Consider the following 15,835-nt stretch of genomic DNA (forward strand, 5'->3'; position numbering starts at 1 on the left):
TGAGGCAGTGCTGCACTGTCAGAGTGTCAATACTGAGGGAGTGCTGCACCGTCAGAGGGTCAGTACTGAGGGAGCTCTGCACTGTCAGTGGTTCAGTACTGAGGAAGTGCTGCACAGTGAGAGGTTCAGCACTGTGGGAGTGCTGTACTGTTGGACAGTCAGTACTGCGGGGGCGCTGTACTGTCAGAGGGTCAGTACTGAGGGAGTGCTGCACTGTCAGAGGGTCAGTACTGAGGGACTGCTGCACTGTCGGAGGACCGGTACTGAGGGAGTGCTGCACTGTCAGAGGGGCAGTACTGAGGGAGTGCTGCACTGTCAGAGGTTCAGCACTGTGGGAGTGCTGCACTGTTGGACAGTCAGTACTGAGGGAGTGCTGCACTGTCAGGGGTCAGTACTGAGGGAGCACCGTACTGACGGAGGGTCAGTACTGAGTGAGCGCTGCACTTTCAGAGGGTCAGTACTGAGGGAGTGCTGCACTGTCAAGAGGGTCAGTACTGAGGGAGTGCTGCACTGTCAGAGGGTCAGTACTGAGTGAGCGCTTCACTTTCAGAGGGTCAGTACTGAGGGAGCGCTGCACTGTCAGAGGGTCAGTACTGAGGGAGTGCTGCACTGTCAGAGGGTCAGTACTGAGCGAGTGCTGCACTGTCAGATGGTCAGTACTGAGGGAGTGCTGCACTGTCAAAGGGTCAGTACTGAGGGAGTGCTGCAAAGTCAGAGGGTCAATATTGAGGGAGTGCTGCACTGTCAGAGGGGCAGTACTGAGGGAGTGCTCTACTGTCTGATGGTCAGTACTGAGGGTGTCCTGCACTGTCAGAGGGTCAGTACTGAGGGAGCGCTGCACTGTCAGTGTTTCAGTACTGAGGAAGTGATTCACAGTGAGAGGTTCAGCACTGTGGGAGTGCTGTACTGTTGGACAGTCAGTACTGCGGGAGAGCTGTACTGTCAGAGGGTCAGTACTGGGGGAGTGCTGCATTGTCAGAGGGTTAGTACTGAGGGAGTGCTGCACTGTCAGGGGGTCAGTACTGAGGGAGCACCGTACTGTCAGAGGGTCGGTACTGAGGGAGTGCTGCACTGTCAAAGAGTCAGTACTGAGGGAATGCTGCACTGTCAGAGGGTCAGTACTGAGGGAGTGCTGCACTGTAAGGTGGTCAGTACTGAGGCGGTGCTGCACTGTCAGAGGGTCAGTACTGAGGGAGTGTTGCACTGTCAGAGGGTAAGTATTGAGGGAGAGCTGTACTGTTAGAGGGTCAGTATTGAGGGAGTGCTGCACTGTCATTGGGTCAGTACTGAGGAAGTGCTGCACAGTCAGAGGGTCAGTACTGAGGGATTGCTGCACTGTCAGAGGGTAGGTACTGAGGGAGTGCTGCACTGTCAGAGGGTCACTGCTGAGGCAGTGCTGCACTGTCAGAGGGTCAGTATTGAGGGAGTGCTGCACCGTCAGAGGGGCAGTACTGAGGGAGTGCTGCACTGTCAGAGGGGCAGTACTGAGGGAGTGCTGCACTGTCAGAGGGTCAGTACTGAGGGAGTGCTGCACTGTCAGAGGGTCAGTACTAACGGAGTGCTGCACTGTCAAAGGATCAGTAGTGAGGGAGTGCTGCACTGTTGGACAGTCAGTACTGAGGTAGTGCTGAACTGTCAGAGGGTGAGTACTGAGGGAGTGCTGCACTGTCGGAGGGTCAGTACGGAGGGAGCGCTGCACTGTCGGAGGGTCAGTACGGAGGGAGTGCTGCACTGTCAGAGGTTCAGCACTGTGGGAGTGCTGCACTGTTGGACAGTCAGTACTGAGGGAGTGCTGCACTGTCAGGGGGTCAGTACTGAGGGAGCACCGTACTGACGGAGGGTCAGTACTGAGTGAGCGCTGCACTTTCAGAGGGTCAGTACTGAGGGAGCGCTGCACTGTCAAGAGGGTCAGTACTGAGGGAGTGCTGCACTGTCAGAGGGTCAGTACTGAGTGAGCGCTTCACTTTCAGAGGGTCAGTACTGAGGGAGCGCTGCACTGTCAGAGGGTCAGTACTGAGGGAGCGCTGCACTGTCAGAGGGTCAGTACTGAGGGAGTGGTGCACTGTCAGAGGGTCAGTACTGAGGGAGTGCTGCACTGTCAGAGGGTCAGTACTGAGGGAGTGCTGCACTGTCAGAGGGTCAGTACTGAGGGAGTGCTGCACTGTCAGAGGGTCAGTACTGAGGGAGTGCTGCACTGTCAGAGGGTCAGTACTGAGGGAGTGCTGCACTGTCGGAGGGCCGGTGCTGAGGGAGTGCTGCATTTTTGGTGCAGCCGTCATGTACTGGTTCAACCAAAGCCCCATCTATCCTCTCAGGTTAACTGAGTTAACAAAACTGACACCCATATTTGTAAAGAGGCAGCAGTAGTGAATGGCTGAAACAAACACAAAAGTAGCTGGAAAAACTCAGCAGGTCTAACAGCATCTGTGGGGAGGAAGACAGAGTTAACGATTCGAGTCCAGTAGTGAATGGCTGTTCTTCAGACCATTTGGAAATGTGCAGTGGTGTTCCCAAGGGACATTATTGGACCCATTGCCATTTTGATATATATTAATTACCTGGACTGAGGCATCATTTCAGAGTTTACTCATGACCTGAAGTTCAGAAATGTAGCCAACAATGAGGAGGACAGTAAGAAACGTCAGGTGCTGGTTTGTAAGGAAGGCCTGATCAGGTTGGGCCTGTACTACTGGAGTTTAGAGCATGAGAGGTGGTCTTATTGAAACACATAAGATCCTGAAGGGGCTTGACAGGATAGAAGCTGAGAAGATATTCCCTCTTGTGAGAGAATCAAGAAATAATGGGGACAGTTTAAAAGATGGAGATGAGAGGGAATTTCCTCTCAGAAGGTGGTTAGTCCAAGGAATTCTCTTCCCCAGAGAGGGTGGAGGCTGGGTCACTCAACATATTCAAGGCTGAGTTTTTTTATTCATTCATGGGATGTGGGCTTCGCTGGCTGGGCCAGCATTTATTGCCCATCCCTAATTGCCCTTGAGAAGGTGGTGGTGAGCTGCCTTCTTGAACCGCTACAGTCCATGTGGTGTAGGTACACCCACAGTGCTGTTAGGGAGGGAGTTCCAGGATTTTGACCCAGCGACGGTGAAAGAACGGTGATGTATTTCCAAGTCAGGATGGTGAGTGACTTGGAGGGGAACTTCCAGGTGGTGGTGTTCCCATGTGTCTGCTGCCCTTGTCCTTCTAGATGGTAGTGGTCGTGGGTTTGGAAGTTGCTGTCGAAGGAGTCTTGGTGAGTTCCTGCAGTGCATCTTGTAGATGGTACATGCTGCTGCTAATGTGCGTCAGTGGTGGAGGGAGTGAATGTTTGTGGATGGGGAGCCAATCAAGCAGCTGCTTTGCCCTGAACGGTGTCCAGCTTCTTGAGTGTTGTGGGAGCTGCACTGATCCAGGCAAGTGGGGAGTATTCCATCACACTCCTGACTTGTGCCTTGTAGATGGTGGACAGACTTTGGGGAGTCAGGAGGTGAGTTACTCACCACAGGATTCCTAGCCTCTGACCTGCTCTTGCAGCCACAGTGTTTATATGGCTAGTCCAGTTCAGTTTCTGGTCAATGGTAACCCCCAAAATGTTGATAGTGGGGGATTCAGTGATGTAATGTCATTGAACATCAGGGAGTGATGGTTAGATTCTCTCTTGTTGGAGATGGTCATTGTCTGGCACTTTTGTGGTGTGCATGTTACTTGCCACTTGTCAGCCCAAGCCTGGATATTGTCCAGGTCTTGCTGCATTTGGACATGGATTGTTGGACAGATTTTAGATCGACAAGGGAGTCGAGGGTTATGTGGGGCAGACGTAAAAGTGGATTTATGGCCATAATCAGATCAGCCACGATTTTATTGAATGGAAGGGCAGGCTCGAGGCGCTGAATGACCTACTCTTGCTCCGATTTCTTACGATGTTATCCTAGAAACTGAACTGAACTAACCATATAAATACTGTGGCTACAAGAGCAGGTCAGTGGCTAGGAGTTCTCCAGCAAGTAACTCACATCCTGACTCCCCAAAGCCTGTCCACCATCTACGAGGCACAAGTCAGGAGTGTGATGGAATACTCCCCACTTGCCTGGATGAGCGCAGCTCCCACAACACTCAAGAAGCTCGACACCGTCCAGGACAAAGCATCAGTACCCCACCAACAAGGATTTTGACTGTTGCTGGAACTCCCTTCCTGACAGCACTGTGGGTGTACCTACAGCACATGGACTGCAGCAGCTCAAGAAGGCAGCTCACCACCACCTTCTCAAGGGCAACTAGGCATGGGCAATAAATGCTGGCCCAGCCAGTGACACCCACATCCTATGAATGAATTAAAAAAAAATTCACTCCCTCCACCACCAACGCACAGTAGCAGCAGTGTGTACCATTTACAAGATGCACTGCAGGAATTCACCAAGGCTCCTTTGACAGCACCTTCCAAACCCACGACCACTCCCATCTAGAAGGACAAGGGCAGCAGACACATGGGAACACCACCACCTGGAAGTTCCCCTCCAAGTCACTCACCATCCTGACTTGGAAATATATCACCATTCCTTCACTAGTCACTGGGTCAAAATCCTGGAACTCCCTCCCTAACAGCACTGTGGGTGTACCTACACCACATGGACTGCAGCAGTTCAAGAAGGCAGCTCACCCCCATCACCTCCTCAAGCAACGCCCACATCCAAGGAATGAATAAATAAAAAGCTGGAATTGTTCTCTTTCTAGTAGAAAAGATTCATAGTGGACTTGATAGAAGTGTTCAAAATCATTAAGAGTTTTGACAGAATAAACACAAAGAGGCTGTTTCCAGTGACTGGGGGTCAGTAACCAGAGGGACACAGATTGATGGCGATTGGCAAAAACAACCTGGATGGAGGTGAGGAAGTGAACTTTTTTTTGACACAGCGAGTTGTTGTGATCTGGAAGGTGCTGCCTGAAAGGGCGGTGGAAGCAGATTCAAAAATAACTCTCACAAGGGAAATTCAGTCAAGGAAATACTTAGGGGCAGAATTTGCTGGGGGTGTGGGGGGGGTGTGGGGGGGGTGGGGTGGGCAGGGCTGCCGGGGGAAGGAGTACGTGCCGGGGGAAGGGAAGGAGTGCGTGCCGGGGGAAGGGAAGGAGTGCGTGCCGGGGGAAGGGAAGGAGTGCGTGCCGGGGGAAGGGAAGGAGTGCGTGCCGGGGGAAGGGAAGGAGTGCGTGCCGGGGGAAGGGAAGGAGTGCGTGCCGGGGGAAGGGAAGGAGTGCGTGCCGGGGGAAGGGAAGGAGTGCGTGCCGGGGGAAGGGAAGGAGTGCGTGCCGGGGGAAGGGAAGGAGTGCGTGCCAGGGGAAGGGAGGGAGGGCGTGCCGGGGGAAGGGGGGAATGGGGGGTGGGGGGGCAGGGCTGCCAGGGGAAGGGAGGGCATGGGGGATCGGGGGGGCAGAGCTGCTGGGGGAGGGCGTGCCGCGTTTCAGGGGGAGAGCAGGACTAACTGGATAGTGCTTTGAAAGAACTGCCACAGCCAAGATGCAGTGAATGGCCTCCTGTGTTGTACCATTCTTTAACAAAGTGCCTCACAAAAGGGACGGAAATTCTGCTTTGTGTACTGTGTTTATCTAGAGTCACAATCAGTGTAATACACCCCGTCAGTCAGACTCTAATATCTTACCCCCTCATAGAGGTGTTTCCTTCTTGTAGTTAAAGCCACTGGTTGGTCCCTCGAATTGTAGTTTGATGGCCTGTTTCAGGTTCAGTTCAGGGTCCAGGGTAGTGATTGCAATCAGCGGTTCCATCATCACTTTCTCCACTGCACTGGGAGCGTCCAGTTTCTGGGGAGAGGCCTTGGGACTCCTGTGCCCTCTGCACTGGGACTTGCTCAGGATTCCATTCCGTTTCTCCGCAAACTCAGTGAACGCAGTCTGCTTGTCATGACACCAACTAAAGGGCGAAGCCTCCCACTCGACAGGGGGCTTGTTGTTGCTAAGCGATGTGATAAGTGGTGGTGCAATTTCCAAGCTCCTCTTGGTGATTTCAGCTTTCGGAATCTGTTCTGAAACTCTGCTCAGTCCAATCTTCATTGATCCTCCCTTCTTGCCTTTAGCGCTAGTCTCTGACAGTTCAACACCCAGCACTGGGCTAGATAAGGGGGTGGTTCTCCCCTGTCTACCGGGGCTCTTTGCAGCCTCTGATATGGCACTGGTCTGCGAGCCGGCTTTGGGTCTGACCAGGGTTGAGGAAGGTGAGGTCAGGATTGAGTGTCGGCTACGACTACGAGGCAGAGAGTGTTGCTGGATCTGCTGGGTGAAGGTCAAGCTGTCGATAGGCACCGTCTGATCAGTGGCCAGTGAATGGTAGGTGGACGAGGTGACAATGGATGAGTTTTTGGAACTTTTCAAGGAGTTGTTGGACATAAGAGACTTGCGATGATCCACAGTGGAGTCCGGGGACCCAGAGGGGGAGCCTGTAACCCCCGTTTGTCTCTTGTCACTGGCGGTGTGGTTGGCAAAATGCATCTCTCCAGCTGGGATGCTGGGACTCCCAGAGCTGTTGGATGTACCAGAGGACAGAGTCTTCATGGTGGAGGTGTGTTGTTCCCCTTTCTGTCCAGCTGCTGGTGCCACATAACCATTGAACACGGGTGCACCATATTTCTCCAATAGCTTCATGATCCTTGTCTGCCCGCGTTTGGCTGCCACTCTCATTGGTGTGCGGCCATACTGATCAGCATGGTTAGGATCTGCTCCCTTCTCCACAAGTATTCTCACCACCTCAGTGTGACCCTCCTGGGAGGCTATGCAGAGTCCAGTAGCTCCCTGGTTACAGGCATGATCAACAGGAGCCCCGCTTTCGATCAGAAACTGCACCACAGGCGAATGACCCTGCCAGGCTGCTGAGTGCAGGGCTGAGCGACGGTCATTGTCCAAGGCATTGACCTCTGCCCCGTACTTGACCAGTAACTTTACCAGCTCCAGGTTACCATGCCAGCTACACACGTGTAGAACTGTCCGCCCATCCAAGTCTCGCGACTCTAGATTAGCAGCTCCTTCGTCCAGCAGCAACTGCATCATGTTCATTTGGCTGTCCAAGGCCAGCAGATACAGCAAGGGCCGTCCATCTGCGTCCTTTATGTCTACACCTGCCCCTTTGCTCAATAGCAGCTTCACCACCTCCTTGTGCCCTTCGAGAGCTGCGGAACACAGGGCTGTCCGTCCATCGTAGCCCCGAGAGTCCAGGGGAGACTTGTATTCCAGTAGGGTCTGTACACACTGGGAATGGCCTTCCTGAGCTGCCAGGATAACTGGGATCCTTCCATCATTGTCCACCTCCGTCACCCTGGCACCTTGCTCGATCAGTGCCAGGCACACGGAGCAGTGACCCTCGAAGCTGGCCATGTGGAGGGGGGTCCAGCCCATGTCATCTCGGTGATTCTCATCTAGACCTCTGTCCAGGAGGGTCTGCACCACCTCGGTGTTGCCGTGAGCAGCAGCGATGCTGAGCACCGTGCGGCCCTCACTGTCGATGGTATCCACAGCTGCGCCCCAGAACAGCAGGGAGTTGACCACAGCTGCATGGCCCATGGAGGCTGCAGCCAGCAGCGGCGTACGCCCGGTGGCATCAGCCTCGTCCACGTCCGCGCCTCCCTCCAGCAGCAGGTCCACTACATCCGCGTGACCTTCGTAGGCGGCCACCAGGAGTGGGGTCAGACCATCACGGTCCCGGTGCCCGACCTCTGCACCCTGTTCGATCAGCAGGCTCACCACATTAGCGTAGCCCCGGCTGGCAGGGACACAGAGGGCCGCCACAGAGAGAGCCGAGCGCCCATCCACATCCCGGTGATTGATGTCAGCGCCATGGTCCAGCAGAATCTCCACCATCTCCCGGTGGCCCATGTAGGCGGCAGCGATCAGCGCAGTCCGGCCGTCAGTGTCCACCTTGTTAACCTTGGCCCCGTGCCGGAGCAGGGTAAGTGCGATGTCCTCGTGCCCACCCCAGGCTGCGGCCCTTAGCGCTGTCCGGTGGTCAGTGTCTGTGCTGTCCACCTCAGCCCCCCCAGATTGCAGCAGCACAGTCACTGCCTCACAATGGCCACCCCAGGCCGCAGAGCGCAGTGCAGTCCAGCCTTCCTGGTCAGCATGATTGATGTTGGCACCGTGCGAGATCAGGCAATGAAGGACTTTGGTGTGGCCCATCCGAGCAGCCAGGGTTAAGGGAGTCTGACCCTGATAGTCTTCGGTCTCCAGGTCAGCTTCCCTGGACAGCAGCAAGTTGACCACCTCCAGGTTGCCGCTGTAAGCTGCATTGGCCAGTAGTGTGCGTCCACTTGAATCCCGCTGGTGGACGCTCGCCCCGTTCTCCAGCAGCATCCGGATGGAGTCCTCCCTCTCCAAAGCTCGGTGAATGACCCCTGAGGAATCGCCACCCTCCTGCTCAGTGGCGTAGGCTCCAGCCTTGACCAGCAGCTGAAGGACCTCCTGTTCCACCGGTAAGATGGAGGTGAGAGAGTCCCGGGTGACTGGTGCCCCACTCCATACCATCCACAGTGCCAGCTGACAAGGCTCGGCCTGGAGCTGAGAGTGGACAAGGTGCCGGGCGTATTCTTGCACCTGGGCAGGAGTCAGCTCCCTGGCGTGGCAGGTCAGACTCATTGCCAGCATGGCGTGTCCCTGTGCCGCACTGCACAGGTATTTCTGAGTGCAGTACTTGACGTCCAATAGCCATTCGGCAAAGCTGTGGTGGAAGAGGATCTTGCTGCCCCATTCCCCGTCCAGTAGCACTTTGGACAACATCTCCATCTTCTGCTGGAATTCCCCGCCTGTCAAGCTTGTGCCCTTGGTCCAGATGGCTTCAAATAGCTCTCGCAAGGTGAGAGGTCGTTGGGCAGCCAGCATCACATTGAGAATTGGTTGGATTTTGGTGAATTGCTTGCGGGTGAAGAGTCGCTGGCACAGCCACAGGTAGAGGCCATTGAGGGTTCCTGGAATGTCCCGAATCTCACGCAGCATGATGAAACTATCCAGCACCCCATCCAATACCCTCTCCAAATACAGGAAACAACCATTACTCTTGATGTGAAGCTGGTTTAACATCTCTGCTGTCTCCCGTGTCAGATGGTGTCTCAGAGCTTCCTCCTGGTCCAGTCGACACAGGATGTACTGCTGCACGTCCTTCACAATGTGCGATTTACGGAGATCATCCAGGCAAATTTTTCGGAAACCTGCCAGAAAAACAACCATGCGGAATTAGCGACCCACTGCTGGCTCCCAAAGAGAAGTCACATTAAACATATGCAGAACATAGTTTAGACCACACTCGAGTCACAATAGCTTTGAGGAAAAGAGGCCATTGTGTCTGCTATGTCTTTGAAAGAGTTAATCCGATTTGTCCCACTCCCCTGCTCTTTACCCCATAGCCCTACAAATTTCTCCCTTTCGTGTATTTATCCAATTCCCTTTTGAAAGTTCCTATTAAATCTGCTTCCAACGCCTTACAGATCACAACAGCTCACTGTATATAAAAAAAATTCCCTTCATCTCCCTCTCTGGCTTTTACAGATTCTCTTCACTCTGTGTCCCTCTGGTTACCAACCCTCCTGCCACTGGAAACACTTTCTCCTTATTTACTCTAATAAAACATTTTGAACACCTCGATTACATTTCCCCTTAACCACTCTTACCTGTGAACATCCTGCTGACCACTTGGTTTTGTTTCCGAGCTGAACAAACCAGCAGTAACCAGGAGGGGAAGAGCTCGTGGTGATTGGACAGAAGTTCGGCAATGGTCCCGCTCTTTGCAGAAGGTTTCCAGTCGGCATCTTTGAAGATTTCACCTTCGTCAATGGAATCCACAAGCAGCAGAAGATTCTGTGATGGTGGCTGAATGTCCAGTAGAGGCAGGAGGGCAGCCCTACATCAAACAAAGTCAAATGTAAGTTAGTCCAAGTCAATGGTTTCTCTTTTTATGTCAGCAAGTCAGAAACGGTTTTCTTATTGATAGACGCAGAATGGCTCCTCCCCCTTGTCCTGCTCTTGACAATATATAAACATCTCGCACACAGGCAAGGAAACCCTACACAAAGAGCAAAGGAACAGAATCACAGTACAGAAGAGGCCCTTCGGCCCATCGGGTCTGCACTGACACGTGAGAAACACCTGACCTACCTACCTCATCCCATTTACCAGCACTTGGCCCATAGCCTTGAATGTTATGATGTGCCAAGTGCTCATCCAGGTACTTTTTAAAGGATGTGAGGCAACCCGCCTCCACCACCCTCCCAGGCAGCACATTCCAGACCGTCACCACCCTCTGGGTAAAAAAGTTTTTCCTCACATCCCCCTAAACCTCCTGTCCCTCAACTTGAACTTATGTCCCCTTGTGACTGACCCTTCAACTAAGGGGAACAGCTGCTCCCTATCCACCCTGTCCATGTCCCTCATAATCTTGTACAGCTCGATCAGGTCGCCCCTCAGTCTTCTCTGCTCCAATGAAAACAACCCAAGTCTATCCAACCTCTCTTCATAACTTAAATGTTTCATCCCAGGCAACATCCTGGTGAATCTCCTCTGCACCCTCTCCAGTGCAATCACATCCTTCCTATAATGTGGTGACCAGAACTGCACACAGTACTCCAGCTGTGGCCTCACCAAGGTTCTATACAACTCCAACATGACCTCCCTACTTTTGTAATCTATGCCTCAATTGATAAAGGCAAGTGTCCCATATGCTTTTTTCACCACCCCACTAACATGCCCCTCTGCCTTCAGAGATCTATGGACACACACACCAAGGTCCCTTTGTTCCTCAGAACTTCCTAGTGTCATGCTGTTCATTGAATACTTCGTTGTCAAATTACTCCTTCCAAAGTGTATCACCTCACACTTTTCAGGGTTAAACTCCATCTGCCACTTATCTGCCCATTTGACCATCCCATCTACATCTTCTTGTAGCCCAAGATACTCAACGTCACTGTTAACCACCCGGCCAATCTTTATGTCATCTGCAAACTTACTAATCCTGCCCCCCACATAGTCATCTATGTCGTTTATATAAACGACAAATAATAGGGGACCCAGCACAGATCCCTGTGGTACACCACTGGACACTGGCTTCCAGTCACTAAAGCATCCTTCTGTCATCACCCTCTGCCTCCTACAACTAAGCCGATTTTGAATCCACCTTATCAAATTACCCTGTATCCCATGTGCATTTACCTTCTTTATAAGAAATCAGGAGAGTGACTAAAGACTTGACCAAACCAGTGGACTTTAGACAGGTAAATCAGTGTGTGGGTTGAACGCATGAGGACCAGTGCTGGAGAGAATAGAGAGAGAAAAATGGGGGTTACACTGGGACAGCGAGGAGGGGGGTTGAAGGGGTTGAAGGGGGTTACAGAGATAGGGAGGGGTGTAGGGTCGGAGATGGTTATATAGATAGGGAGGGGTGTAGGGCTGGAGGTAGTTACATAGATAGGGAGGGTTCTGCGGGCTGGAGGAGGTTACAGAGATAGGGAGGGGTGTAGGGGCTGGAGGAGGTTACAGAGATGGGGAGGGTTGTAGGTGCTGGGGGAGGTTACAGAGATAGGGAGGGGTGTAGGGACTGGAGGAGGTTACAGAGATAGGGAGGGTTGTGGGGGCTGGAGGAGGTTACAGAGATGGGTTGTAGGGGCTGGAGGAGGTTACAGAGATAGGGAGGGTTGTAGGGACTGGAGGAGGTTACAGAGATAGGGAGGGTTGCAGGTGCTGCGGGAGGTTACAGTGATAGGAAGGGGTGTAAGAGACTGGGGGATGGTAACAGAAAGGGAGGGTTGTAGGGGCTGGAGCATTTACAGAGATAGGGGCTGTGGGGGTTGGAGGAGGTTACAGAGAAAGGGAAGATTGTAGGGGTTAGAGAAGGTTACAGAGATACGGAGTGTTATAGGGGCTAGAGAAGGTTACAGAGATAGGGAGGGTCGTAGGGTCTGGAGGAGGTTACAGAGATAGGGAGGGTTATAGGGGCTGGAGGCGGTTACAGAGATGGGGAGTGTTATAGGGGCTGGAGGAGGTTACAGAGATACAGAGGGGTGTAGGGGCTGGAGAAGGTTACACAGATGGGGAGGGTTATAGGTGCTGGAGGAGGTTACAGGGATAGGGAGGGGTGTAGGGGCTGGAGGAGGTTACAGAGAGAAAGGGAGGGGTGTAGGGGCTGGAGGAGGTTACAGAAATAGGGAGGGGTGTAGGGGATGGAAGAGGTTACAGAGATGGGGAGTGTTATAGGTGCTGGAGGAGGTTACAGAGATAGGGAGTGTTAAAGGTGCTGGAGGAGGTTACAGAGATAGGGAGGGCTGTAGGTGCTGGAGGAGGTTACAGAGAGAAAGGGAGGGGTGTAGGGGCTGGAGGAGGTTACAGAAATAGGGAGGGGTGTAGGGGCTGGAGGAGGTTACAAGATGGGGAGTGTTATAGGGGCTGGAGGAGATTACAGAGATACGGAGGGATGTAGGGGCTGGAGAAGGTTACAGAGATGGGGAGGGTTATAGGTGATGGAGGAGGTTACAGAGATAGGGAGGGGTGTAGGTGCTGGAGGAGGTTACAGAGATAGGGAAGGGTGTAGGGGCTGGAGGAGGTTGTAGAGATAGGGAGGGGTGTATGGGCTGGAAGAGGTTACAGAGATAGGGAGGGTTGTAGGGGCTAGAGGAGGTTACAGAGATAGGGAGGGGTGTAGGGCCTGGAGGAGGTTACAGAGACAGAAGGGGTGTAGGGGCTGGAGGAGGTTACAGAGATAGGGAGGGGTGTAGGGGCTGGAGGAGGTTACAGAGATAGGGAGGGGTGTAGGGGATGGAGAAAGTCACAGAGATAGGGAGGGGTGTAGGGGCTAGAGGAGGTTACAGGGATAGGGAGGGTTATAGGGGCTGGAGGAGGTTACAGAGATAGGGAGGGGTGTAGGGGGATGGAGGAGGTTACAGAGATAGGGAGGGGTGTAGGGGCTGGAGGAGGTTACAGAGATAAGGAGGGGGGTGTAGGGGCTGGAGGAGGTTACAGAGATATTGAGGGCTGTAGGGGCTGAAGGAGGTTACAGAGATAGGGAGGGGTGTAGGGGCTGGAGGAGGTTACAGTGATAGGGAGGGGTGTAGGGGCTGGAGGAGGTTACAGTGATAGGGAGGGGTGTAGGGGCTGGAGGAGGTTACACAGATAGGGACGGGTGTAGGGGCTGGAGGAGGTTACAGTGACAGGGAGGGTTGTAGGGGCTGGAGGAGATTACAGTGATAGGGAGGGGTGTAGGGGCTGGAGAAAGTTAGAGATACGGAGGGGTGTAGGGGCTGGAGGAGGTTACAGTGATAGGGAGGGTTGAAGGGGCTGGAGGAGGTTACAGTGATAGGGAGGAGTGTAGATGCTGGAGGAGGTTACAGAGATAGGGAGGGGTGTAGGGGCTCGAGGAGGTTACAGTGATAGGGAGGGGTGTAGGGGCTGGAAGAGGTTACAGAGATAGGGAGGGGTGTAGGGGCTGGAGGAGGTTACAGAGATAGGGAGGGGTGTAGGGGCTGGAGGAGGTTACAGAGATAGGGAGGGGTGTAGGGGCTGGAGGAGGTTACAGTGATAGGGAGGGCTGTAGGGGCTGGAGGAGATTACAGTGATAGGGAGGGGTGTAGGGGCTTGAGAAGGTTACAGAGATAGGGAGGGGTGTAGGGGCTGGAGGAGGTTACAGTGATAGGGAGGGTTGTAGGGGCTGGAGGAGGTTACAGAGATAGGGAGGGGTGTAGGGGCTGGAGGAGGTTACAGTGATAGGGAGGGTTGTAGGGGCTGGAGGAGGTTACAGTGATAAGGAGGGGTGTAGATGCTGGAGGAGGTTACAGAGATAGGGAGGGTTGTAGGGACTGGAGGTTACAGCGATAGGGAGGGGTGTAGGGGCTGGAGGAGGTTACAGTGATAGGGAGGGGTGTAGGGGCTGGAGGAGGTTACAGTGATAGGGAGGGGTGTAGGGGCTGGAGGAGGTTACAGAGATAGGGACGGGTGTAGGGGCTGGAGGAGGTTACAGTGATAGGGAGGGTTGTAGGGGCTGGAGGAGATTACAGTGATAGGGAGGGGTGTAGGGGCTGGAAGAGGTTACAGAGATAGGGAGGGGTGTAGGGGCTGGAGGAGGTTACAGAGATAGGGAGGGGTGTAGGGGCTGGAGGAGGTTACAGAGATAGGGAGGGGTGTAGGGGCTGGAGGAGGTTACAGTGATAGGGAGGGTTGTAGGGGCTGGAGGAGATTACAGTGATAGGGAGGGGTGTAGGGGCTGGAGGAGGTTACAGTGATAGGGAGGGGTGTAGGGGCTGGAGGAGGTTACACAGATAGGGACGGGTGTAGGGGCTGGAGGAGGTTACAGTGCTAGGGAGGGTTGTAGGGGCTGGAGGAGATTACAGTGATAGGGAGGGGTGTAGGGGCTGGAGAAGGTTAGAGATAGGGAGGGGTGTAGGGGCTGGAGGAGGTTACAGTGATAGGGAGGGTTGAAGAGGCTGGAGGAGGTTACAGTGATAGGGAGGGGTGTAGATGCTGGAGGAGGTTACAGAGATAGGGAGGGGTGTAGGGGCTCGAGGAGGTTACAGTGATAGGGAGGGGTGTAGGGGCTGGAAGAGGTTACAGAGATAGGGAGGGGTGTAGGGGCTGGAGGAGGTTACAGAGATAGGGAGGGGTGTAGGGGCTGGAGGAGGTTACAGAGATAGGGAGGGGTGTAGGGGCTGGAGGAGGTTACAGTGATAGGGAGGGTTGTAGGGGCTGGAGAAGATTACAGTGATAGGGAGGGGTGTAGGGGCTGGAGAAGGTTACAGAGATAGGGAGGGGTGTAGGGGCTGGAGGAGGTTACAGTGATAGGGAGGGTTGTAGGGGCTGGAGGAGGTTACAGTGATAGGGAGGGTTGTAGGGGCTGGAGGAGGTTACAGTGATAAGGAGGGGTGTAGATGCTGGAGGAGGTTACAGAGATAGGGAGGGGTGTCGGGACTGGAGGTTACAGAGATAGGGAGGGGTGTAGGGGCTGGAGGAGGTTACAGTGATAGGGAGGGGTGTAGGGTCTGGAGGAGGTTACAGTGATAGGGAGGGTTGTAGGGGCTGGAGGAGATTACAGTGATAGGGAGGGGTGTAGGGGCTGGAGAAGTTTAGAGATAGGGAGGGGTGTAGGGGCTGGAGGAGGTTACAGTGATAGGGAGGGTTGAAGGGGCTGGAGGAGGTTACAGTGATAGGGAGGGGTGTAGATGCTGGAGGAGGTTACAGAGATAGGGAGGGGTGTAGGGGCTCGAGGAGGTTACAGTGATAGGGAGGGGTGTAGGGGCTGGAGGAGGTTACAGAGATAGGGAGGGGTGTAGGGGCTGGAGGAGGTTACAGTGATAGGGAGGGTTGTAGGGGCTGGAGGAGATTACAGTGATAGGGAGGGGTGTAGGGGCTGGAGGAGCTTACAGAGATAGGGAGGGGTGTAGGGGCTGCAGGAGGTTACAGTGACAGGGAGGGTTGTAGGGGCTGGAGGAGGTTACAGTGATAAGGAGGGGTGTAGATGCTGGAGGAGGTTACAGAGATAGGGAGGGGTGTAGGGACTGGAGGTTACAGAGATAGGGAGGGGTGTAGGGGCTGGAGGAGGTTACAGTGATAGGGAGGGGTGTAGGGGCTGGAGGAGGTTACAGAGATAGGGAGGGGTGTCGGGGCTGGAGGATGTTACAGAGATAGGGAGGGGTGTAGGGCCTGGAGGAGGTTACAGAGATAGGGAGGGGTGTAGGGGCTGGAGGAGATTACAGAAATAGGGAGGGGTGTAGGGGCTGGAGGAGGTTGTAGAGATAGGGAGGGGTGTATGGGCTGGAGGAGGTTACAGAGATAGGGAGGGTTGTAGGGGCTAGAGGAGGTTACAGAGATAGGGAGGGGT

General features: G+C 54.0%; 1 protein-coding gene across 2 annotated transcripts in view; it reads right to left on the bottom strand.

Annotated features, from left to right (window-relative positions):
* LOC121284375 (ankyrin repeat domain-containing protein 50-like) overlaps positions 1-15,835 on the bottom strand; it is a 163,220-nt gene that overhangs the window by 52,107 nt on the left and 95,278 nt on the right. For both annotated transcript variants that reach the window (XM_041199800.1, XM_041199799.1), the window contains exons 3-4: positions 9,651-9,880; positions 5,646-9,191 (exon numbers count right to left, since the gene is read on the bottom strand). In XM_041199800.1, the coding sequence (XP_041055734.1) occupies positions 5,650-9,191; positions 9,651-9,880 (3,772 nt within the window). In that variant the 3' untranslated portion in view covers positions 5,646-5,649. The remainder of the gene's footprint in view (positions 1-5,645; positions 9,192-9,650; positions 9,881-15,835) is intronic.

Source organism: Carcharodon carcharias, chromosome 11 (assembly GCF_017639515.1).
Source record: "Carcharodon carcharias isolate sCarCar2 chromosome 11, sCarCar2.pri, whole genome shotgun sequence".
In the NCBI taxonomy this organism is placed as follows: domain Eukaryota; kingdom Metazoa; phylum Chordata; class Chondrichthyes; order Lamniformes; family Lamnidae; genus Carcharodon; species Carcharodon carcharias.